This window comes from Cydia fagiglandana, chromosome 23 (genome assembly GCF_963556715.1).
Source record: "Cydia fagiglandana chromosome 23, ilCydFagi1.1, whole genome shotgun sequence".
NCBI classification, from domain to species: domain Eukaryota; kingdom Metazoa; phylum Arthropoda; class Insecta; order Lepidoptera; family Tortricidae; genus Cydia; species Cydia fagiglandana.
In genome coordinates, this window is record NC_085954.1 from 11860983 (window position 1) to 11886759 (window position 25777).

The window sequence follows — 25777 nt, forward strand, 5'->3', positions numbered from 1 at the left end:
AACAATTTTTTTCAGGCCTGGCCACATGCATTCGGAATTTTCATTCGGTTTCCGTACGGAATGACAGGTGAGAAAGGGACGTCGCTCTACAAATGCATGGTGCTGTCTCGCTTACACATATCGTCCCGTGCCTACATAAAATTCCGAGCATGTGCGGCCAGGCTAATCCGTGACGTGATAAAAGGAGACATAATATAGATAGGTGATTCGAAGTTCACCGGGTCAGCTAGTATAAACATGACTTCAGTCTGTTCGTCAACCTTTGCAGTAACAGTACGCAGCAAGGTGTGGATGAGATTCGAGGATGCAATCCGATTCACCCCGGTATCTGTAAAACAAGATAATATACTGGGTCAAGCAAATCTTGTCAGTAGCAAACGGCGGCAAATTTGAAAAATCGCGGGTTAGCAACACTGTGTTCGAATAATTCGAAAATCGCGTGTCATCTGTGCTTTATCTGTGGAATGTGGATCGCGAATGACAGCCATCATCTTTGTTTACATTCTGAATCGATTCTATTTCAAGAGATATTTCTGCTGTGTCACCATTAAATACCTATATATTTAATAAGATTGTGCTTAATCAAAGCTAAGATGCCTACAATGCCTACGGTGGCAACTGAGAAATCTAATAAAATATTAAAATCCAGTAGTAGGACATCTACCTGCTGAAGCAATGATTTTATTCATACATTCTTGTTTAACGGCATAGTCCACTTCTAATTTTATTTTGAGATCTTCAAATTAGTTAATCATTTTTATCAACATCACACACCGCTTTTAAATTGTCCGTCCATACCTATTAATAACAATTTCAAACATTTTCAATAGAGAATCCGCGAGTGACAATTCGAATTGACGGGCGCGCTCAGCGGAAAAAAAAGTTTAGGTTCGATGTACATTGTACATTGCTGCTTTTCTTAGCGCAATACTACTCTTTGAGTGTTGCCCTACTTTAGTTTGCTTTACATTGCTACTGACAAGATTTGCTTGACGCACTATAAGTTAAGACGAAACAGGAGCTGAGTTTTAAATATTTTAGGTAAATATACCCGTCTCGCTAACGGAAGTGGCTCCTAAAACTAGTGCGCTAAGGACAAGGCGAAAAATCCTGCGTAAAAATCTCAAAAATCGAGGTTTCGTACTCGACTGTTTCCTCCTCCAAAACTTACGCAATCGTAACCAAATTTGGAAATCTAAATGATTATGAAATTATCTGTGTTGGACCGTTTTGTTTTTATGGCTAATTGATATCAGTTTTGAATACTACGCCTCTCATTGCAACATAGTCAATTAGGTCATTTTGACCATTTTTGAAGGGCTCTAGCGCTTTAAAAAACAAAAATATCAATAAAAGCAAAACGGTCCGACATAGATATTGATAATATTAATTTGTGTTGAAAAAATCATTGCTCTAGAATCAAAACCCACGAAGGAAACAGTCGAGTACGTTTGTATGGAGAAATGACCACTCCTGTTGGTTCTTAATAGAGCCAATATGGTTACCCATGTGGCAAACGTGCTAACCTTCACTTTGGAGTCTGTAAACTGCAAAAATCCCATTTAATTTTCACAGTATTTTTTTCTACACGTTTATTGCTAAACCTTCTTTCAGTTACCTACTTTCAATTTATATGGCACTTGAAATATATGACAATAAGTGATACTGCGTCGAACGCTACTCAGGTGTACGTAACACCCTAGTTTGCTGTTTGTTAAAGATGGCGTGATAAAACGCCTCTTGAAGGTGATAGATGGCTCAATCAAGCCATTCTCCGACACGGCCAACCCTGACTTGTACGCGTCCCTGCGTACCTTATCCCCTTTATGATTTTCACTGGTAGACCAGAGCGAAGATCAGATTCCTTCTAATTCCATAGAACTTTGAGTAATAAGCCCTAACCTGAACGGGAACTTTCTCAGTGGAAACTTACATGATAATTTTCTCATGTAAGTTTCCATAAATTGCAGCATGTTCTGCAACCTGCACATTGCAAATTCCGTGTAACAAATAAGCAATAGATATATAATTTCAACCGTTCAAACGTCTCCATACTTGAAGAACTCTACGTGAAAGAGAGGTTCTTATGCGTGCTTCTTATGACTTATATTGTAAAAGTGAAATGAGTACATTACAGATTCGCTATCCTAAATTAATTATTATTAATTACAGCGCCACCTATGGACTGTCGCTGGAACTACGTACCCTTGTTATCTATCGATTATCGATAAGCTAACTAGGGTTTTATAAAGTGTATAAAAAGTCAGATAGATGGCGCTGTTAACGCAACTTAACACCCCACTAAACACATTTGTACCAAAGTAGCATCTGCCAGAGAGATCTGGCGTAGAATCGTTCGGCATTCAACGTGACCACGACTGCTATGCCAAGAGTAATTCGACGGAGAGGAAGATATACTCACGCGTTGACTCTTGAGATATCCCTGGACTGTACTATGAACTTGTCATTTGTAACATTGTACGTCAGGGATGCTTCGTATACAGCGCCTCCTGGGTTTGACTCGATCTGTAACCGCAATACTGGTTTTAAGACGTGCTGATAAGTATTTGGAGTACCTAATCATCATAAATACTAAAATGTATTTTATTTTTAATGTAATATGTGCCAATTTAGATGTTTTGTCATTTATCAGGATTTCAGTGGTTCAAGAGAATGCAAAACTACTTTTCTAGGTGCTAAAAAGGGTATTACGTGGTACATTTCTTAACTACGCTTTTGCCAGTAATAACCCTGGAAATAAGCATAATTCCGTATCTCCAAACGTGTATAAACTACATTCGATACAGTTCTAGATAAGAGGTCTTGGGGACCTAGCCAAGTGGACAATCGTTAAAGGAAAACTCATTATAAAAGACTCTCATTCAGCAGGAAATTCAAGGCTCTCTTACAAATATCCGTTCAGAAATTGATCTTGATATAAAGAATGTGGCTACGACACAAAACAATATTAAATTAGAAATAGATAGTTTAAAATTGAAAATCAACGCTCTTGAAACTGAATGTGCCTTATTAAAGATCGAAACAAAAAGCTCAGCGATTCATCAACCTATGCCGCAATCTACCCCGACAATAATTACTAAGCCAGACGGAGAAAACCACAAAAAAATTGTCCTGTATGGTGTGGAAGAGCCCCGGTGGGAATGCTACAATGAGCTAGAGCATTACATTATTAACCTTAGTTTAGATGTACTTAACGTCAATTTAGAAGGATATATAGAAGATATACAACGAATTGGGAAGAAAGGATATCGGCGACCAATCGTCATTGAACTTATTAGTAAAAAAATGACCAAATACATTCTCCATAACGCACACTTTTTTAGAAACTCTGGAATAGCCATAGCTCCATATCTTGACGCGGAACAAATAGAAAAACGAAGAGAAATGAGGAGAATACTCATTGAAGAAAGAAAGAACGGAAAGTCTGCAGTAATTAGAGATAATAAACTGTTTATCAACGGGAAAGAATACATACCGAATCTGCATAAACATAATACTACCCAATCGATCGAAGATATTTCTGCTACACCTCAGATTCAGTCAACCTCCCTTGCGAATGACAAACAATATCCGACGACACAAAATAGCAAGCATCGAATTGAACAACGTGTACTACCAGAAAACGAGCATGAGAGGTCCGATTTATTTCGTAGCTAAACACCTAACTATTCTGCACCAAAACATCGCCAGCCTACCAAAGAAGAAACATGAATTAGAAGTAGCATTAGAAGACTTGTCAGAACAAAATCACAGTGTAGATGTAATTTGCCTTACTGAACATTTTATAGAAGCAGGTAGTGAAGCTAACGTAAAAATAAACAATTTTAATCTCACTTAAATTTATACACGTCCTGAAAAAAGAGGAGGTAGCTGTATCTATACTAGAAAAGGTATAATATGCAAAGAACTAACAGATATCAAATCAATGTCTCTCAAAAACGTGTTTGAATGCTGCGCATTAGAGATAATTTCATATAAACTGATTATAGTGTGTTTATATAGAACACCAAATGTTAATAATATTGATTGCTTCATGGAAAAATTGGAAACGTTATTAGAAAAAGTATGCACGCATAAGAGTAAAAAGCTTGTTTTGTGCGGGGATTTTAACATTGACATACTAAAGGACACAAAAATTTCACTCGACTTTCAAAACCTTCTTCACTCATATAATTTAAAATTACAAATTAGTCAAGTAACTAGAGTAGAAAGTGGCACATGTATTGATAACATAGTACACAATAACAGAGGATGTACGAGTGTAGTTAAAGATATTGGTCTATCTGATCACCTGGCGCAAATTTTAAAGTTCCCTATCAAAAAAAGTTATGCTCTAAATTATTGGTATGTAAACAAACGCTATTATAGTGTGCAAAATTTAAATAAGTATAAAGAATGCCTTAGCAAGATATCTTTTGACAATGTATATCAAGCTAAAAATGTCAATATAGCGTATAACAACTTTATCTCTACGTGTAAGAAATATTATGAAATCTGCTTTCCACTAAAACAATGTCGTATTAATGTTGGAAAACGTAAAAATAAATGGCTAACACGAGGCATAAGAACGTCATGTAAGACCAAGAGAAATTTATATTTAAAATTTAAAACGTCAAAATCTAATAACGATAAGCTATTGTACAAAAATTATTCAAGAATTTTAAAAAGAGTCATTTACAAATCACAACGAAATGAAAATAGTGCCTACATTCTAAATGCGTCCAATAAAACAAAAGCTGCATGGCAAGTTATTAACGGTAATATGAATCAACCACCAAGGCATCATATTACACAAACTAAGTACAAAACCCAGACTCTAGATTCTCCTCAAGATATTGCAAACGCTTTTAATGATTTCTTCATAGACTCCGTTAAAGAAAGCGAACATACATTAAGAGAAACAAGTATCAATATAAACAAGACTATCACCAATTCAGTATATCTTACTCCCACTTCTCCAGAATACATACACAAAATAATAAAAAAATTGAAAAATACAAATAGTGTTGGCTATGATGATTTTTCAACTATTGTTATAAAGCACTGCGCTGAACAACTGATGTTCCCATTAAGTCACATCACAAATATGTCATTAGCACAGGGAGTATTCCCAGATAAACTGAAGGTAACAATCCTTAAACCTTTACATAAAAAAGGAGACAAAGAGATATGCGATAACTATAGGCCAATTGCACTGATCCCGGTGATATCAAAAATACTTGAGAGAGTTATATTTAATTCATTATATAATTTCTTAGAAAAACATAATATCTTAACAAAAGAACAGTTTGGATTTAGAAAAAATAGATCTACTACTCTAGCAATTCATAGTCTACTTAATACTATAACCAAATGCCTTGACTCAAAAAAACCAGTTCTATCTATTTTTATGGACATGTCAAAAGCATTCGACTTTGTCTGTCATAAAACCCTCTTATCAAAACTATACGCATATGGAATAAGAGGTTTGGCACATGATCTAATAAAAGCATACCTAAATCAAAGACAGCAGCTTACAGAAATCTACCATATTAACAAAGATAAATTAGAAATAAAAACAATGTCGGAATCTAGAATAGTAGAATACGGCGTCCCGCAAGGGAGTATACTAGGACCGTTATTATTCATATTATACATCAATGATCTTCCGTGTGTCGTACAACATCAAATGGTGCTTTTTGCTGACGATTCCACACTTATAGTTGAAGCAAGTAATGCCGAAACATATGAAACACAAACTAACAACGCCGTCAGTAATGTCATAGAATGGCTTGATAAAAATAATTTAAAGGTCAACGTAACCAAGACAAAAGTTATGCAGTTTTATCTATCTCAATCACAGGAAAAGGACATGACGATAATGTATAAGGGACATATTATAGAGCAAGTTAATGAATTTAAATTTTTGGGAATTACAATTGATTCTAATGTTAGCTGGAAAACACACATAATGGATATTTGTAACAAAATTAGCCGATATATATACGTTTTAAGAAACCTAACAAATACAGTTTCACAAGCAACTGCTCTAAATGCCTATCACGCATATGTAGCGTCAAATTTACGATACGATATAATACATTGGGGAAATGCCGCTGCAACACATATATTGCCTCTATTTAAAATACAGAAAAAGTGCATAAGAGCAATGTCTTTTTTAAAACAAAGAGATTCATGCAGAACTCACTTTGTCAAATTAGGCATATTAACGCTGACCTCAACTTACATCTTAGAGTCCTGCATATTTATTCAGGAACATATGGAACTATTTAAAAGTCACACATGCCAATTTCCTAGGAAAGCCAAAAATGTATTTAATATTCTACCCGATCACATTCCTAAAACAAGCTTTTATGACAATTCTTTTTTTGTTATGGGACCTCGAATGTTCAACCACCTATCGAATGAAATAAAAGTCTTACCAACACCTTCATTTAAACGACACCTAAAGGAATTACTTGTAAGAAAAAGTTATTATGACATAAAAGAATTTTTTGATGATAATTTTGACATTTAAACTTAATAATAAGAAATTGGGATCTCGTTTTGATATGTAATTAGTATTAACAAATTCATAATTATTGTATGTTGTTGTAATTGTTGATGTAAATTATTATTATTGTATGTTTTGATGACGTTATGTTAGTTAACCCTAAACTTGGCAGTGTGCATTCTTATGCACGTTACACTTTTTAAAAATCTACGCAAAAAGTAAACAGCTTCATATTATTTTTTGACGCATATTTTTCCACTTGATACTATACTTAATTGGTAAAAAAATGTTTTATGCCGCTGGCATATCTGATTTTGAGTGTAGCACGCAAAATGACAGGCCGCGAAGCTGCGTCTACGTATCGTATGGGAAAAGTGGTACTTTTTAGTGATTTATTTTTAGAATTGGGTCTATTTATGATTGTTACATAAAAAGTGAATATATATTCTATACAATAACGTATTTTTATTAGTCATTGCATTGTTGTTATAGATAGCATGAACTCGTTTTATCGTATGTATCTACAAATGCACACCGCCAGCTTCTCTACTAACAAAATGCTTGTTACGACATTCTATTATTAAAAGTATTTAACTATATCCTTCAAGTGTCATAAATATTACAGATAAGGCTACAGCAACAAAATAGAGCTCGCTCCTCTTATTCCTCTACTCGGAGTCAGATCAGAAATAGACAGCAGCAGTTGCCTCCATCTTTACCATCTTATCTAGAGAACCTAGACTTTCATCAGACAGCGATCATGAAACAACAGATAGCGACCTCATCACAGCGACCACTGCTAGCCATGACCAGCATGCCACCACCACCATCGCCAAATCAGGTAACATTGCTAGTACATTCAGAATTAGTCTCCTACTACAAGACAAACAGTAAGCCTCTCTGAACAAGCAAATTCGAATGCTCCGACATCATCCCATAATCCTATACCATCGCTATTTTCAGGTTTATCAATCTTACATCCCACTCTTCAGCTTCAATGCTTGCAGTAGCTACTCGATAAAAAAAAACTATAATTGTGACTAAAAAAAAGACAGTCCAATCAAAACCTCTCACACTATATTGGAAATGTAGCTATTTATGGGAATTGGGCTAGTCAAAATTGAGTAGAAGTTTTCGAAAGGCCAGTCACAGATAATGTGTAAAAAAAATAAGCCATAGGTAACTGTTGCAGGGGAAGGAGCACTGAAGCTGCAGAGTAGGATGATAAACCTGGAAATGGCGATGATATATGATTATGGGATGGTGTTGTGGCAGGTTCAGAGTTCAGACAGGCTTACTGATCGTCTCGTAGTTGGAGACTCACTCTGAAGATGTACTAGCAATGTTACCTGATTTGGCGATGGTGATGATGGCATGCTGGACATGGATAGCAGTGGTCGCTGGGCTGGGGTCGCTATCTGTTGTTCTATGATCGCTGTCTGATAACAGATGTAGGTGCTCTAGAGAAGATGGAGACAACTACTAATCTATTTCTGACCTGACCCCGGGTTGAGGAACAAGAGCAATCAGATTGCGAGCTCTTTTTTGTTGTTGTAGCCTTATCTGTAATATCTGTGGCACTTGAATAATATAGTTAAATACTAATAATTTAATAAATAAAATATCGTAATTTGTCCTAAAATCCTAATAATTTCTTAGTAAGACAGTAAATATTCTGCAACCTCAACCTGGCAATGAATCTTTAAAGATACATAACTCGCCTCACAGTGAACCTGGCAGTGTCTCTCCTAGGATACATACCTAATTTAATGTTAATTTGTGAATCCTTGGCAGTGTGCATTTAAAGATACGTTGTATAAATAAAAAACTAAAATACTAAGATTTTTTTTATTATTTTTGTACCCTTAAGTCAACCCTTAGTATCCCTTTTTTCAAGAAAAAAACACAAAATTCTAGCAAAAAAAATCCTGCCAAGTTTAGGGTTAAAATTTTTAATTATGCATGTAGTTTAAGAATATTGTACGCCTTAAAGGCAGGTTATAATGGACATAAATATTTTAGAACATCTGTATTACCTACATATAACTCACAATAAAGAAATTGAAATTGAAATTGAAAACGCCAAACGAAACGTAATTTTTAAATTCAATTTTTCAACGATTGTAATCTACAATATCTACATATTATTACATTATGAGTTGTAGATGCGTTGGATGGTTGGGATGGGATGGGTTTGGAATATCGCTCGCGGATGTATATTGTTTAAAAATTGGTAAAGGTGGGATGCTGATAATAATATATTCAAGCATAATGTAACAGGAATAAATACTTACTCCAATCTGAAAATTTTCCATAGTGACTTTTGTTTCGGCGTTGAACCGTCCCAAGTAAGTGTCGTAATCTATAGCGGTATTAAAAGCGAGGAGTCGGTTGTTGACACGTTGTCGGAGCACCCAACTTATAGACGCTACGGTGCGAGGGATGCACTTGGATCTGATGTCAAAAAAACGGACTGAAGATTTTCCTAGAGTTGTCCAACTTTATTTGAAGCTGGAAAACATGGATCGTGTAATAGCATTTAATTTGCAGTCTTCAAAAAAGCCAGTCAAAAAAGTCCGCCAGTAAAAATTGGTGCCTTGTACCTTTAAAGAAATTATGAAATTAATAACCCAGATAACCCAGCAAATTGTCACAAATGTTTGAAATTTTGCAGGGACATCGGAATAAGAAACGGATATGTATATGTATGAACATATTTCCAGCAAACACATCCGTGTCTGACTAGACATGGATTCCCTTGATATTACAAACGCCATTAGATATATCGGAGCGGCCAAGTCTCTATTTTCAAGACGCAAAATATGTTTCTGCACCTTGGTCGCTCCCTTATATTTGAATAGATGTATGATACAAACTTACCCAGCATCCTCTGTAAACTTGTTGATGTAGTCTATCAGCGCATTAGCAGCTCTTTTGTACAGTGGATCGGAGTCGGGAACGTTCTGCCAGACCAGACAGGTGCACCAGTGCGTCTCGATGCCGGCTTCGCTGCAGGAGCGGTTGCTGGGGATCTGAAAGATTACATGTTTAATGTGGACAAGTATATCAGGTAAGACCATCTAAGACAGACCAGCTAAGTTACCTACGCTAAAGACCCATCGTTGATAGGAAATGTAAACAATTTATGGAAATATTCATGTGACTTTTCGTAGCATCATTCATCCCGGTAGGTGCATTTGTACTTTTCGTTTGGCGCTTGTTGATGTATGATTTTCATCTTGGCTAGGCTAAACCCTTTTTTTTTAATTCCATAGGAACTTTTTGATAATACAATGAAACCTCATTGTGTTTGGGTTTGTTAAAAATATCTCGATGAGAATAAGTTGAATGTAGAACGAAAAGTGCAATAAGCGATAAAAAACTTGTATTAAAAATTAAAGTTTTGACAGAAACATTAGGTATAGAAATTTACCGGTTCTAACCACGTCAGTGCCCTCTTCAAATCTGCCCCCATCACCTTGTACGGGTTCCAGTGCTTCCTCAAGCCCACCGCATCCAATATAGTCGCGTGTAAATCGTGTGCAGTGGTCAATACGCGCGAATTAGCTTGAAGCGCGCTTAACGCGTCGGGGCGCGCGCGCGTGAGGCGGTCCGGGAGGCGGATGGCGAGGAGGGGGAGGCGTTCGTCGAGTTTGCCGCGGAGGGAATGCTTCTTGCGGACCGCTGCGTATCTGTGGGAAGTTTTGTCGTAGAACACAAGTTGATATTGTATAAGAACCCGTTTTTAGTGAAAGTTATCCCTAGCTACAACTGGTTTTTCGTATCTGTTGCGAACGCAACCTTTAATTTGTATAAAATCTTAATATATTCATTAAGTAGCCAAACGCAGCCGTCAGGCTCGGCTAGTATTTGGAAGCTTTTTCTAAAGCACCAATAGGAGCGCTCCACATACTTTGTATCGCGGCCAATTAGAGGCACCCAAGTTGAAACCGCCTTTTCTACTAATCAAATATTGCAACTCACTCTCTCATCAGCCTCCATACAATAACCACACCACTTCTGCATTTAACCGTTTAGTCAGGAACCCTTGTAAACCAGTACTTTGAAAAATTACATCATTTCACTAAAAATTGAAGCTTTTTATTTGAGTCGTCGACTTCCTGATCTGCACGGCGGCTACAGTCTAACTAGTAGGAAAAGTAGTTTTAACTAGTGAAAATGCGTTCACTCATTCCATACCTTGGCCCATGGTCTCCCATGACTATAATAAGCGTATCCTCGGTCCGTTTGATCAGACGCCTCAAAAAAGCCGCCAAGTCTCCGTCAGCGTACTGTATGTAGTTGAAATTGTCGTGAGAGATGTCCCCGATGAATGTGAAGATGAATCTCCTTCCTTCGAGCTCTAGAAACTGAGGATGAACAGTTTTTAAAACTAATTAGTATCCCTAACTTCTACGTGCGATATTTTTTTATATACGAGTAAAGGAAAAAGTTATGGCCCTGTTACGATAGAATAGAACATTCGAAAAAAGTTGTTCGAATACGGCCGTAAGGCGTGTAAGCATACAAGAAGGAATCAAAAAAATCGCACGGTTTTAGTAAGCGTCTAAAGGGACCCACCGATTAACATTCCGCCGGACGGTATCGGCCTGTCAGGTAGTACAAAATTTTGACAGTTCCAAACAGCTGACAGGTCGATACCGTCCGGCGGACTGTTAATCAGTGGGCCCTAACTAACCTGCTCGGTCAAATTCATCATCATCTTAAACTGCGGGGTGTCTCCATAGCAAAAGTTCCAATTCTTAAAGAGTCGCTTGTTCGCGTTTCGGAAGGCGCGGTAGTAATGGTCTGTGGGCTGTTTCTTGAAGCCGTTGAAACGGAACGTGAACGTGTTGTCGAGTGGCATGTCCTCGATATATGCTGTGGCATACCTGAAAGATAAAGGTAACATTCCAGTTGCAACAGCATTCCGGTGTTGCTGTAGAGTGCATTGCTGCAAGAATTATCATTTATTTATATTTATAATGAAATTTATATTTTATGAAGTAATGCAGTTTGCAGTATTGCTGTTGATGCAAGAAGTGTCAAATTTAATATTGATTTCCTTGAAGTTACCTTTTCTAATTTGATGTAGATGTCCATGATAATTTCTTAAATGCATCTTTTACTATCCCGAAAACATTGATGAAACAACCTACGGCCAATTTTGGTAGAATGGTATGGTTACAATATTACATGCAATATTTGAGAGCGGACAGATGGGCCAAAATAGCGACCGAATGGGCACCACAGATCACCCGAGGCAGAGGCAGACTGGCGGGAGCATGCACAAAACCGTGACGAGTGGTGAAAGACAGGGGAGGCCTTTGCCCAGCAGTGGTCACAATATACGCTATTAAAAAAAAATGTGAGAGCTAGGCGCTTTTGACCATACTATCAGGCCGCGTATTGGACGCAAGCGACGCTGCGGGAAGCAAATCAAGACCGTTCAGTGTCACGATCACTTGTCGTTTTGTTAGTAAGTAGAGAACGATTGTTGGACTGTGACCGTAATTTCTGTCTTTTGTACTATGTACTTTAATGCAATGGGTCCCATAAACGTTTGATCCTCAAAACAAACCTGATCGACTGATATTAATAAAAACTTGTCATCTAGCCTAACCAACTCACCCTTCTTCCTTCACATGCTTGAATATGAAAGGGAAGTCATCCATCGTCCTGTTGTTCTGTTTAGTTCTCCGCACATCTGGTTGTTCCAGCTCTGTCTTGCCAGTAAGGAACGGAAAGAGACAGGCAGGTGTTCCGTCACCTAATATATTGTACCTAAAACGTGATAAAAAAATTTAGCCTGTCTGTGTTCTTCAATGTACAATGGGTTATGCTCTAAAGCAGGGGTTTCTAAACTTTTTTTAGCTGAGGGCCATATTGTACCTCAGATACTTTCAAGCGGGCCACCGTCAGTTTTTGCGCCGGGGGATGATGTCTGGTGGTTGCTGTTAGGAACAGTTCCACTCTCAATGAATTCTGAACCCCTGGAGCCTGGCTCCCGCGCTCTTTGCGTGTCAGCGGGACGGATTGGAACGCGTCGCGGGCCGGATTAAGCCCGCGAGCCGGGGTTTGGAGAACCCTGCTCTAAAGATTTTACAGCTGCAAATATGCTGCAGTATTGCAGCCTGCATTCCTGCAAGGAACGTCAAAACGGTAATTTGAGATCCCCTCCAACGTGCATGGTCTCTCTTCTTCTCTTTTGCCTGGCTCCTTCCCATTTACTTGGGGTCGGCCCTTCTAATCATGCGTCGCCAGGCCGGTCGGTCCTGGGTCGTCTCTGGTCTTAGATTCCCATTCTTCATATCTTTTCTTACAACTGCCATCCAGGTTGTCAGGGGTCTCCCTGGTCCCCGAGCTGCAACAGCCATATCCAGGACTTTTTTGGTCATGTGTTCTGTTGGTCGTCGCATCACATGGCCATACCACCTTAATCGGCTCTCTATGAGTTTTTCTGGGATAGGTTTCACCTTGAAACTGCCTCTTATATAATTATTTTTGATATGGTCAAGCCTCGTAACGCCGCCTGCCCATCTGAGCATTTTAATTTCAGCGCAGTGTATCTTATTTTAACGTGCATGGTCTCTATAGTATTATAATACCCTTACCCTTCCATAATCGTAGCGTTCAACTCCTCATTAATGACCTTCCAGCTCTCGGGCATAAGTCTGATGAAGCCGCTCCGAGGAGTGGAGTCGAACGCGAGGACCATCACGTTGATGTGGTCGTCCCGGGGTTTGGCCGGAGGGGAGATGGGGCGGAAACCGAGCGTTTTGCCTGACCATTTCTCAGTCTTTTTCCTGAAACGCAAAGCATGCTTTAGAGATCTCTTGAAAAACAATTGAAAATATTAGGGGGCGTAACGCGAGGGCTTCATGTGGGGGAGGGGGTCAACGCATACGTCGCGTCACGCTATCGAATGACATTTACACAAGGGGTATTTATCATGTAATGGCTAGAAATCCAAGCATTCAGAACATAGATCACATGCAAATTGAAACGTAATATTCACAGTCATATGATCTTGATATAAAACAGACATGTATTGTGTGATTTCACAAATTAATGTGAAAGTCATTTTAGATAACAATCAAATGCGGTCCAGTTTATTTAGTTGTGATTCAACATCGCATATGGTATCATTAAATACGCTATGAGTAGTTAATACGATATCTAAATAGTACATTAAGCTTTTATTAAAACAGATATTAAATAACAATATAAATAAATCATAAATCTAGCCCTAAATTAGCCTGAGGCATTGTTCCCATAGTACATTATGAATGAATGATACTTGAATGAATGAATGATACTTTTATTGGAAACACACATACACAACAACATTAAAATAGGCTTAAATCTAGGTAAATTTGAAGTTACAGTGTTGCGAGAGGTTCCAAAAAGGATAACACTCAGCATGTGTCGCAGCACATGAGTAGTGTTACGACGCTGATTTTCAGTGTACCCATTGACACGTAAAACAAACACAAAACAACACAGAACATAAAAACAAAACCGAAGCAGAATACAACAGAATGTGCGATTGACACGGTAATTTATTCACAATATAAGAAAACTGAGACATGTTATAAATGCTTACATAATACATAAATAAATATATAGACTCTATAGCACAGTAGTCGGTACAAATACAGGTGGGTGTAGGTATAGGTCGGCTAGGTGGAGATCGTTTGTTCCTTGAGTAGGTGCAGTTTCAGTTTGGATTTAAACACGTATAGTGAGCTGGCATTACGATACAATTGCGAAAAATATGATCATCATCATCTCAGCCATAAGACGTCCACTGCTGAACATAGGCCTCCCCCTTGGACCTCCATTCGTACCGATTGGAAGCCACCCGCAAAAAAAAAAAAAAAAAACAAAAAAAAAATATGATACACGCCTTCAATTGTGTTTTTATTTATCGCCACTCGTTGCAAATCTCCTTTGCACATGTATTTTGTACTATCTGTACTATCACACACATTGTCCATCGGTAAACCTTATTACAATAGGCATAAGGTCCATCAATGGACAGTTACGTGTGTTGCTGTTTGTACAACGTTTTACAGTACATATGGCCCATTAAATTTTCGTGCTAATGATCGCACTACTGTGTAAGTAATTCTACTTCGTTTTTATGTGTATAAAAGGTAAACAAACTTGACGCGCCTTTTTATTAAAAAAGCTTTTATTATGGATACCTACCTAGTTAATTGAGGCACACTCCATTATTTTATATTATATTATTATACTTACTAAAATATTTCACACAAAGTTACAGATAGGTAATTATTACTTACCACAACCTAAAAAATACAAAATATATTGTTTGATATCCTCGGACTTATTTTTTCACCACCAAGCCTATTTAAATATTTCGTTCTATTGGGAACCATCTCTGGAGTTTCACGTTAACATAAATGGGAATGTTCATTTTGTATGCAAAAAGCAAAAAATAAAACCAAAAAGAAAAACACAACAAACAAAAACAAAAGAACGAAAACAAACAAACAAAAGAACGAACGTACGACGAAAGAACAGAAAAACAAACAAGCGCATAAAATAAACGAACGAAATCCGTTCTGATGGGGGTAAAAAATACTTCCTACAATAAAATAGATTTTTGGTAGGTACCTATTAAAAAGTTTAAAACTGGCTCTATTTTGTTACTAAAATTAAATATAACGTTAAAATCACACACACTTAATATTTCACTGAAGAAAAATCAAGACTGCTAGAATTAGGTACAGACAGTTATTTAACTTACCACGATTTCCTAAAAACAAAATAAAAATAATGTTCTGATATTTTCAACTTAATTTATTACACATTAAGCCAATTGGCCTGATTCCAACTTTAAGATAGGTCAAATATTACGTCTAGACACGATATGGATTAGATATGTCAGTGACAAAAGTGACGTGTCTTCAAACAAAAATATCGAAGGAAATCAGTATATTGGCAGAGCCGTGATAGCTTTATCTAGTAATAGCTTTTTCTACATCTGTTAAATTCCTACCCGAAATAATTATAATAAAAAACTCTTACTCTTGCTTCACACAGTTAATATTTTTCTTGTACCTATTCAGTTTCTTTATTGTAGAATATTTCTATATTAAACTAAACCAAGCGAGACATGTTGTCCTTCCAGATCGTTCCCACCAACTGGGAAAGGGAGGCTGAAGATCGCGACCACTGGAGGAAAACCCTGGGTGAAGGGGTAGTTGCACACGATGAAGCGTGGTTTAGCCTTCTTCACACTAGGCGAGAACTGAGACACCAGCGCGCCGCTCACCCACCTTCGTTACAGGGCACGGCATTCTCCTGCCAGCTATGCGGTCGCGGCTGCCGCTCTCGCATTGGGCTTAATAGTCATTTGCGAAAGTGCCGCACTCTTAATATGGACGCTGTTTAAAGTTAAACCATCATCTTATTGATGTGACAGGCCAATGAAACTAAACTTCATTAGTATCAGTATCAGTCATTGTCATTATGGTTTTTCAGGGTTCCGTTCCGTACCTCAAAAAGACCTATAGAAACCCTTATAGGATCACTCGTGCCGCTCGTGCGTCTGCCTGTCTGTCTGTCTGTCCGTCTGTCACAGCCTATTTTCTCCGAAACTAATAGACCAATTAAGTTGAAATTTAATCACATATGTAAAATTGTGACCCAAAGACGGACATTTAACGTAAACAAATGAATTTTAAACATAGGGGCCAGTTTTGGGGGGTACTTAAATGAGAAAATTAAAAAATATTTTTTTTAAACTATATCGTGTTACATATCAAATGAAAGAGCTCATTATAAGAATTTCAAATATATATTTTTTTTATAATTTTTAATAAACAGTTTAGAAGTAATACAAGAAAATAGGCAAAAAATGACCATTCCCCCTTTATCTCCGAAACTATTGGGTCAAAAAATTTGAAAAAAAATACATAAAATAGGTCTTTACCCATAGATGACAGGAAAACCTATTAGGTATTTTACCTAAAACATTATTATTTACGAATGGGAGAAACTCATAAAAAGCTCTGACTAGACAAGAACATATTCTATATATTTGTTATATTGTTAATTCCAAATTTTATCTTATATTATTTATTTTCGCCCTCTTTTATAATTTGATTGACTTTCCTCTAGTCTATTGTACTCAGTGCTATATTTGTCTACCGTTCTTCTTCAATTCTCATCTACTCAAAGGTTAACTGGAAGAAATCCCTTAAAGGGATAAGTTCGCCTTTGTACTGCCTATCCTGTGCCATAAATTTGTGTTTTGTGTTTTGTACAATAAAGAGTTTATACATAGATACATACATATGCATTGGGCTACTATTAATACCTCCACAAACACACAATCAAATTCAAACAAACACCAACAAATGAAATAAGAAATAACAAACAAAAAAGTGCATATACCGCCACCTTACTTTTCATCGTGGTTAAAATTTAATTAAGACACAAAACCATTATTTTTCCCAATTGAAGACCAGTCCAGGTATTTGGGTATTAAAAAAATAACTGACAATGTATTTCGTTAGTACAGTCAGCAGCAGAAGTAGCTAAGCGGGCCAGTTGTTCAAAATGATCTAGACGCGTCTTTATTGTTAAGAGAATAAGAGCGTGTCAAGGTCATTATGAACGTCTCGCCCGCTTAGCAACTTTTGCTGCTGACTGTACGGTAGGTAGTGAGTGACTTCAGACGGTACTAAACAAATGAAAACTTGCACAAAAGTTACAGATAATTCTACTCACCAGAAAAACCTAAAAACAAAATAGATTTTGTTTAAAAACAGTATGACACTGAACGTGAAGCTTACTCGAACCCGTTATTGTATAGGTATGTCATACTGAGCAATTTTTTCTATGGGACCGACCCTGAAATTGCGAATAGGCTTTTTAGGGTTCCGTACCCAAAGGGTAAAACGGGACCCTATTACTAAGACTTCGCTGTCCGTCCGTCCGTCCGTCCGTCCGTCCGTCCGTCCGTCCGTCTGTCACCAGGCTGTATCTCACGAACCGTGATAGCTAGACAGTTGAAATTTTCACAGATGATGTATTTCTGTTGCCGCTATAACAACAAATACTAAAAACAGAATAAAATAAAGATTTAAATGGGGCTCCCATACAACAAACGTGATTTTTGACCAAAGTTAAGCAACGTCGGGAGTGGTCAGTACTTGGATGGGTGACCGCTTTTTTTTGCTTTTTTTTGTTTTTTTTTTTGCATTATGGTACGGAACCCTTCGTGCGCGAGTCCGACTCGCACTTGCCCGGTTTTTCATACATTTTGCTGATGTTGAAATTTTCTATGGGAGATTCAATGTTTTTCACTTTTGACACTGAGTATAGATATCATATTGAAAACAGATCGAATAACATAAACTCGAATTAGCCTGTAAGTATATAGAGGTACATTTCGCTTGAACCTTACTATATTTCTTCGTAACATGGAAAACAGACTCGGCCCTAACCTACTATGCCATGGTCTAATAAAACATGGTCTTCTCTCCCCAGAGTGACACAGGCCTACGTCACAATAACATTGCCACTATATTTCAACATAACATGTTACATGGGTACATTATACCTATGGTTAATAAGTTAAAATATTTCTTTATAATTTTATAATTTTCATTTATATGTATTTTATCTTAAATTTTACAATAACACGTCATTTTTAATTATTCGTTAGCAATATCTTCCGATTCACGACAGAAATTTCACACGTTCGGGTAATTCTATTTACACTATTGGCAACACAGGATAGCGCTGTCACATTTGACAATTCGGATCTAGATAACTTCATGCCCTAACTGTCATCCTTGTCGAACGCGTGTTAATTGTTATTTCCTTCTCGCTCAGTGTCAGCAGTCGCAGTGTTTTCCAAACTTTTCACGTCGTAAGCTTGGTAATTAGTAATTAATGTGTAACTGTGAATTAGTTTTTCAAACGTTTGTCTTGTATCTCGGAGTAATTAACAATGGAGCCGCCATTAACAGGCGTTCCCCTCTGTCGAAAATAGGCGGCCAATGGTCAACCACATGTCAACCATATGTATGGACTGATGTTTATCTGACATGACGTACCTATACATTTGATGTGCCCCTCCCCCGCAAAAAACGGCAGACTATGTTGTACAGTCAGCAGCAGAAGTCGCTATACACTCCAGGTGCTCAAAGACAGGTAAACGTTTAAACTGTCAAAAAGTTGTTGACTGTCATGGTAGTATTTACTTGTGAGCGCTCAACGTGTCACAAATATGTTAACAGTCGCTATTCATTAATTTCTACACTTACAACAAGTCATTGATACCTTAGCTGTCAAAAAACCAATGGTATCTAAGCGGTCAACGTGTCAAATATATCTGAACAATATGGAAAAATAGACTTTAAATCATACAAGTATGATCGAATATTGAATAAAAGATAGCCATGCTAATTTCAGGTAAAGCGTTTTGACAATCATCGAAAGCAGTACAGTCTTGTCATCACATACATCTATCTCACGTTTTGCCCTTCAACCATTTGACAGGAGCCTCTCGGTCAACTTACTGCAAACTATTTCTTTTAACAGAATCGTCAAGACGAATGACACATAGCAAAAGCTAACTGAAGCCGAATTTAGAGCCAATTGTCAAGGCACGTCGTGGTCTCAGTAACAGGCGTTTGCTTTTCAAAGCAGAGACCGCGGGTTCAAATCTCAGTCGTACGCACCTAGAGATTACAGCATTTTTTTTTTTGGATCTCATTTCTATTATTAATTTGTGTCTTCTGGTTTTATGTTAATTTCGCATTAGTTTATATAATTTTTGAAGATAATGTCACATGTAGCGTATGTACGACTTTCGATCAGGACGTTGTAGGTTTGAACCCGCAGTGGGCGTTACTTAGATTACTCCTGTGCGGAATGCCATTTGATATTTACTACTCAAAAATCACGTTTGTTGTATGGGAGCCCCACTTAAATCTTTATTTTATTCTGTTTTTAGTATTTCTTGTTACTTATAATAGCGTCAACAGAAATACATCATTTGTGAAAATTTGAACTGTCTAGCTATCACGGTTCCTGAGATACAGCCTGGTGACAGACGGACGGACGGACGGATGTCGATGGACAGACGGACGGACAATAGAGTCTTAGTAATAGGGTCCCGTTTTACCCTTTGGGTACGGAACCCTAAAAATGCTGGTCTCTTCGAAAACTGACTAAATTAAATTAAAGGATATGAAAACAATGCATTTTATTAATTTCAGACATCATGTTTCATAGTAACATTTATTGCTTAAGACCTGCACAATCGATATCTAAATAGAAATAGTCTTAGTTTTATTTTTCAAAACGTTCGGGGTTCGATTCCCGAGCTGAGTACACATTTTTTTAAATGTATGAATGCAGTTTTTCGTGTTACTAAAATCGATGACATGATTCCTAAGAAGAGATCGGTGTATATCGTATAGTATCAGATTTTCCCATACTGGCCGATCTAAATGGGCCACCCTGTATAGTATATTTTACTACAATAAGTGGGCTAAATAAATATATTAACATAGGTATATAATATGATCAACGGTTTGGAAAAACAGCTGCATATGACAGTTAAAATAAAAAAACCGATCATTCTAGTAGAACCTACTTATTTATTGTATAAGTTTGACACTTAACGATAAAATACTTCTTTAAGAAAGGAGGTGTCAATTCGTAGTGCTACAGTATTTATTTTAAAGTTAAACAGATAAAATGTTGATGCTTAGTTACCATTGAAATAACAACTGCTTAGCAACTGGTGGCACCCTGGCTGCTGACGTACGTGATTGGCAGTGCGTGTAGGTATTAATGACAGCAGCTTGAATTTGATTGCTTAGTTACCACTGACTTTTTAACCGTTATTGTCATTGTGATTAAATAAGGGTGTATGTGTTAAAGAAAAACTCAGAAGTTAAGATATTTGTGACGAACTGAAAGCCTACGTGAAAATGACATCTTAGATGTCCTTATTTTTGTGACGATTGAACTGTATATGTTTTCTTGGACACCTTGCCCGCTCAGGTATATCTGCTGCTGACTGTACCGAAAATTTTAGACATGGCGTCTCCGTTGGTTATATCCTCTAAGTCTTGTATAGATAAATAAAGTTTAATTGAATACATTAGATAGTTTACAGTTCCATACTACGGTAATTCTGGGGCGCTCCAGGGGTTAATGCCGTTAAAATAATTTTCACAGTTGGTTAAAATTCTCCCACATTTTAAAGTTTGAGAACCTGTAAGCAGCATGATGACGTAGGCCTGTGTCAGTTAGGTCATTCGCGAATCTCGGAAGAGAGTACCAGGCGGAGTATATTATTATACCATGGAAATATCTTATAACGTACACTAAGTCAACACTTCTACAGCGCGATGTACTTCGTCAACACCGCCATCTACCGTAAAATGTTGAACTAAAACCATACATGATAACCACTTACATACTTGGCACAGTTCCTGTACATTTTACGCTGACGTGATCACTGGCCGACAGCTGGTATACGCCGCCATCTTTGACTACAGTGGGTTTCCCGAAATCGTGGTGGAAATCGTCTATGTATATAATGTCTTTGTATTCGCACTGGATGCTTGTGTGTGTGTCTCGTATTGAGTCTACAACGCGACATTTGGAATGCTGAAAAGAAAAGAATACATTCAATTTTCTGGGCGAGCTCGCTCCATCGTAGGCCACGTCTACGCCTCGGCTAGTCTGTGGCCATGAGTAAGCCCATTCATAATAATAAAAAAAAAAGAAAAAACTTGAATGAATTTTATTATGTATTCTACCATACAAAATATTAATGCTCGTACATAATTAATTTTTATTTTGTTATCGATTTATTTCCTCCTCAGCACTCCAGAGCTCCTCATTTTGTGCGGAAATAAAATCTAATGTAAATTAGCGTGAAGAGCGTTCGCGTTTGCGTTATGCCTATTTTTGTATCGGATTTTGAACAGCGCGCCACGTCACACTATCGAATGATATTTTTATATTACACTTATGAATTGAATGAATGAATTATATAGATCTCTATAAACGTCACATATCTTTACTATTTCATATCTAGTGAATCTTCATTAGTAGCGGAAGCAGTTATAAAGTTGACCCAAAATTTTATATGATCTTCATCAGCTATGAGCTTCATCACATATGTTCCTTGAGTAATTCTAAGCATTTCAAGCCTGGGAGGCAATAAGAAATGTGTGTCTACTCGGATTTGTAATGGATTCAAACTTTCAACCCCTTTTTAACCCTGTTAGGGGATGAATTTTACAAAACGCTGAAATTACTTTTCCTGTATTTTAATAATATCCCCAAATACAAAGATTCAAGTCCCGCGTTCGAAAAAATTTTTGATATCCATACAAACTTTCAACCCCTTTTTCACCACCTTAGGGGATGAATTTTCAAAAACGCTGAAATTAGTTTTCTTGTATTTTAATAATATATCGTTTTACGAAGTTTCAAATTCCTAGCTTAAAATAAAACTTGAACCCCATACAAACTTTCATCCCCTTTTTAACCCCCTTAGGGGTTGAATTTCTCAAAATCGCTTCTTATCTCTTGTACACTTTATAAATTTAATCTAGTGTGCAAATTTCAACTTTCTATCTTTTGTAGTTTCGGCTCCGCGTAGCAAAAATCTCCAACCAAATTTTTCACCTTTTTACGTTTTTCTTGTAAAATTACTATGAAACTGAAAAAAAACAAATACCAGCAATGAATTTTACGCCTTTGGTTTATACGAAAATGATACCAAACTTGCCCTAGTACCCACCAGGATCAGAATAGATTTTTTTTAAAGATGACGGGTGGCGGCCGTCTTTGTACCCCACCCTCCCTCCCCCCCACCCCAGGCTAGAAATGCTTAGAATTACTCAAATATCAGATGTGATAAAGCTCATAGCTTAATAAAAATTTTTTGGGTCATGTATGGCAGCGTTACATAATTGATTCCAGTATAGATATGAAATAGTAAAGATATGTGACGTTTCACGGCAACAGATGATACCTTATGGCGGCTGGCGCTTACGCTATTATTAACCCTTATCTTGGCATCGTAACACCCGTGATACATGGAACTTAAAAAAATCTAGCAGGTTCACTTTATTACCGAACAGAATAATTCTGCCATCAATATGTCGAGCTACCTTCCTTACTTATAGAAAAAAATAATTGACACGAGTGTCATTGTAAATTAATTAGTAATAATCAACATGGCGCCGCGGAAACAATAGATTTCGGTTCGTACTGGAAGTTTTGCATTTATTTCTTATGTTAGTATATATTTTTCCATAATCTACATTTTGATATCTTTACTGTCTCTTAGTGCATACATATCTACAATGCCTTCGAATTTAAAAACATTTAATACACAGAACCTTACATGAAACTGTTATGTATTATATTTGATACACTGCCAAGAACTCAGAAATTGTACATTTCGTTATCGAAAGGATTGTATTACATTTGATACATTGCCAAGTTATCGTCAAAATAGTTTTACATGATTTTTTAATTTTTGTGGGGTTTCAAAACATGCTTCAATTATTTAATATTAGTTGTCGTATTATTTAGTTATTAAACTTTGATTTTCTTAAGTACTAGATGTTATTTAACTATATATTCGTACGCTGTAGCATTAATGCTACGCCGTAGCCCGTAGCACGGAAAAATATGTGTATGGCAAAAAATGGCCCCAAAGTAAAAAAAAATGTATTTATTTTTACTTTTAATTATTTGTTTACTTTTCATATTTTACTCAACTTTTTGCTGACGACTTTTTTGAAACTTTACGGGATCAAATTTTCCGCCCATGTGATCAGGTATTCGTAGATATAATTTATTTTCACAGGTTTAATAGTCATCTGATGCTTTAAATTGCGTTTAATTAGCAGTAAATTCTAATTTCTGTTGCATTACATGTTTTATTTTTATTAAAATCTTCATTTTTCTTCTAAAAAGTAGGTAACTATTTTGTCGAGTTATTGGCATTGTATCAAATATGATACATATGATTTTCCGAAACTGGAAAATCCTGGATTTTTTTCCTTATTTTTTAATAGTCTAGTATGCTCAATAGGTGACAAAAAACTAAAAAAATTTTTATATTTAAGATATTTTGAGCCTTGCCAAGATAAGGGTTAACGTCGCTCCAATATTACCAATGTGGGCAATGGTACCTTTTACCGTGGAACGTCACATATCTATACTATTTCATATTTTATCTAGTGAATCTCTAAATCGTTTCCCAAACTAGCAAACTAAAGAGGTTCGACACACTTACGCAATGCCATGTCCACACTATGGCACAACAATTAGAGTCCTTACCATTTAGAGTCGGTGTGTACAACGATATTCTTTATTCAAGGTAGTTCAGTATTATGCAAATATTCTTTCAGTGTCACACACGGACCTACATCACAGTACACTAAGAACAGTAGTGAATCTAAGGCCTCTCGGCAAGTTATTTGCCTACTCTTGCGTTGGCGCTTAGGGTTGTCACGTTTATTGTACCTTCATACTGATACGCGACCCGGCCGCCGCGCCCCGCGCCCCACGGCGGGTTGGTCAACGACACCTTCTCGTAACTCATGAGGCCCTGGTACTTGTGTAGCGCTAAATTCAATTTTTAAAGAGTTTTTTTCTCGATTTTAGCCACCGTAGCCTATGGAGACTAACAAGTAACGCTAAGCGGTATTCGTAGGCAATGGATGTTCCTATATTAAGGGTGTCACATGTGCGTTTCTGACTTATGATGCAATTGTTCCTACAATACAATACGACCGCGGCGAGCTGTACTGAGGCCTACCGAGAGCAGACAAATGCGAGCGGGTGGGCAGCGTACTCGAATGCACGCGATCACAGTCGCGGTACAGCCCACACTGCCGCCACCGTATTCCCCCGTATTTTATGCTAATGTGTGCATGGCAGCGCGTGCGTACACGGCGTCCGGCGCGCACGCACACATTCAAGCCGGCAGCGGCACATTTCTATGAAGATTCACTACCTACTGTTCTTGTACTGTGCCTACATGCCAACTAGCACGCGCTTGACATCAAACCGATATTTGATATTGTTTTTTTTTGTATAATTATATCAGTTTAAGGTGTACCTGGCATTTAAATTATTTTACGAAGAAAGTATTGAATTGATCTTATTTTGACTTAATGGCACGTAATAAATGTGTGTGATCCTCTAGTAAAATATACTCACATAGCACTTCACCCAATCTTGTCCGTTGCATTTCAGGGGTCCAAGTTTCTTGTACGACCACGCCATATCGTCTGAGTAGGGGTCCAGTTTCGGGACCTTGCAGCCTGTCCCTTTGTCCAATTTTAGGGCTTTCTGTAACTTCTGCTCTAAGAATCTATTAGAACAAAGCAAAGTTATAGAAAATAGGCTGTGACAGACAGACAGACAAGTGAGTTATGAACTTTTTTAAATTATAAACTGACCCGTTGATTTGAAAGTGAAGACAGAGCCTAAGATGGAGCTCACCGGTTCAGTAAAGGGGCCCAATGATTAACAGTCCGCCGGACGGTATCGGCCTCTCAGTTAGAACAAAATTTTGACAGTTCCGAACAACTGACTGGCCGATACCGCCCGGCGGACTGTTAATCATTGGGCCCCTTATAGTTCATTCTTTCTTGATACTTGAATAAAATAAATTGAATACTCACTCTATAATAGCAGTTCTGAAAAAGAAAATAATAATATTAAATTGGGTAAATTATTCTTAGTATTTGTCTTACATAATCCTAAATATCAGTTGCCTGTTTAAAGATAGGTACAGTCACCATCAGATATATCAGAGCGGCCGAGATGCTCGAAAATATCGGAACACGCACTCTAGTGCCTCGACAATAGACTGCCGTATTCGAACTTCAAGATATTCACAAGAGACGACACGTGCTAGATCCATTCTAGATACTTTATAGTTTAGATATCAACTAGTTCTCTTTTGCAGCGCAATTCGAGCAACCAATGTCACTTTTACTTTAGACAGATTAAGATATCTATTAGATGTGAATTGGATCTCCAAGTCATATCCTGTGGAAATCGTTCAAGAGTATCTCCAGAATCGCGCAAATGTCAAATTTGACCGGTTAGATCTTAAACATGTCGTTATTGTATCTTGGTGATGTCTAAAAGATATCTAATAGATGTCTATTTCAAAATCCGAATCGGGCCCAGAGGCGTGCTCAGATATATGCGGTGGCGACT

The 25777-nt window shown here is 37.3% G+C and overlaps 1 protein-coding gene across 1 annotated transcript in view; it reads right to left on the bottom strand.

The window, feature by feature from the left end:
- Positions 1-230: 230 nt before the first annotated feature.
- The window catches only part of LOC134675798 (uncharacterized), a 46285-nt gene continuing 20738 nt past the window's right edge, over positions 231-25777 (bottom strand). Inside the window, exons 4-15 of the mRNA XM_063534096.1 lie at positions 25234-25248; positions 24767-24920; positions 20991-21184; positions 13129-13320; positions 12146-12298; positions 11214-11406; positions 10715-10884; positions 9948-10206; positions 9395-9546; positions 8809-8968; positions 2423-2526; positions 231-328 (exon numbers count right to left, since the gene is read on the bottom strand). Coding sequence (XP_063390166.1) covers positions 256-328; positions 2423-2526; positions 8809-8968; positions 9395-9546; positions 9948-10206; positions 10715-10884; positions 11214-11406; positions 12146-12298; positions 13129-13320; positions 20991-21184; positions 24767-24920; positions 25234-25248 — 1819 coding nt within the window. The 3' untranslated portion in view covers positions 231-255. The remainder of the gene's footprint in view (positions 329-2422; positions 2527-8808; positions 8969-9394; positions 9547-9947; positions 10207-10714; positions 10885-11213; positions 11407-12145; positions 12299-13128; positions 13321-20990; positions 21185-24766; positions 24921-25233; positions 25249-25777) is intronic.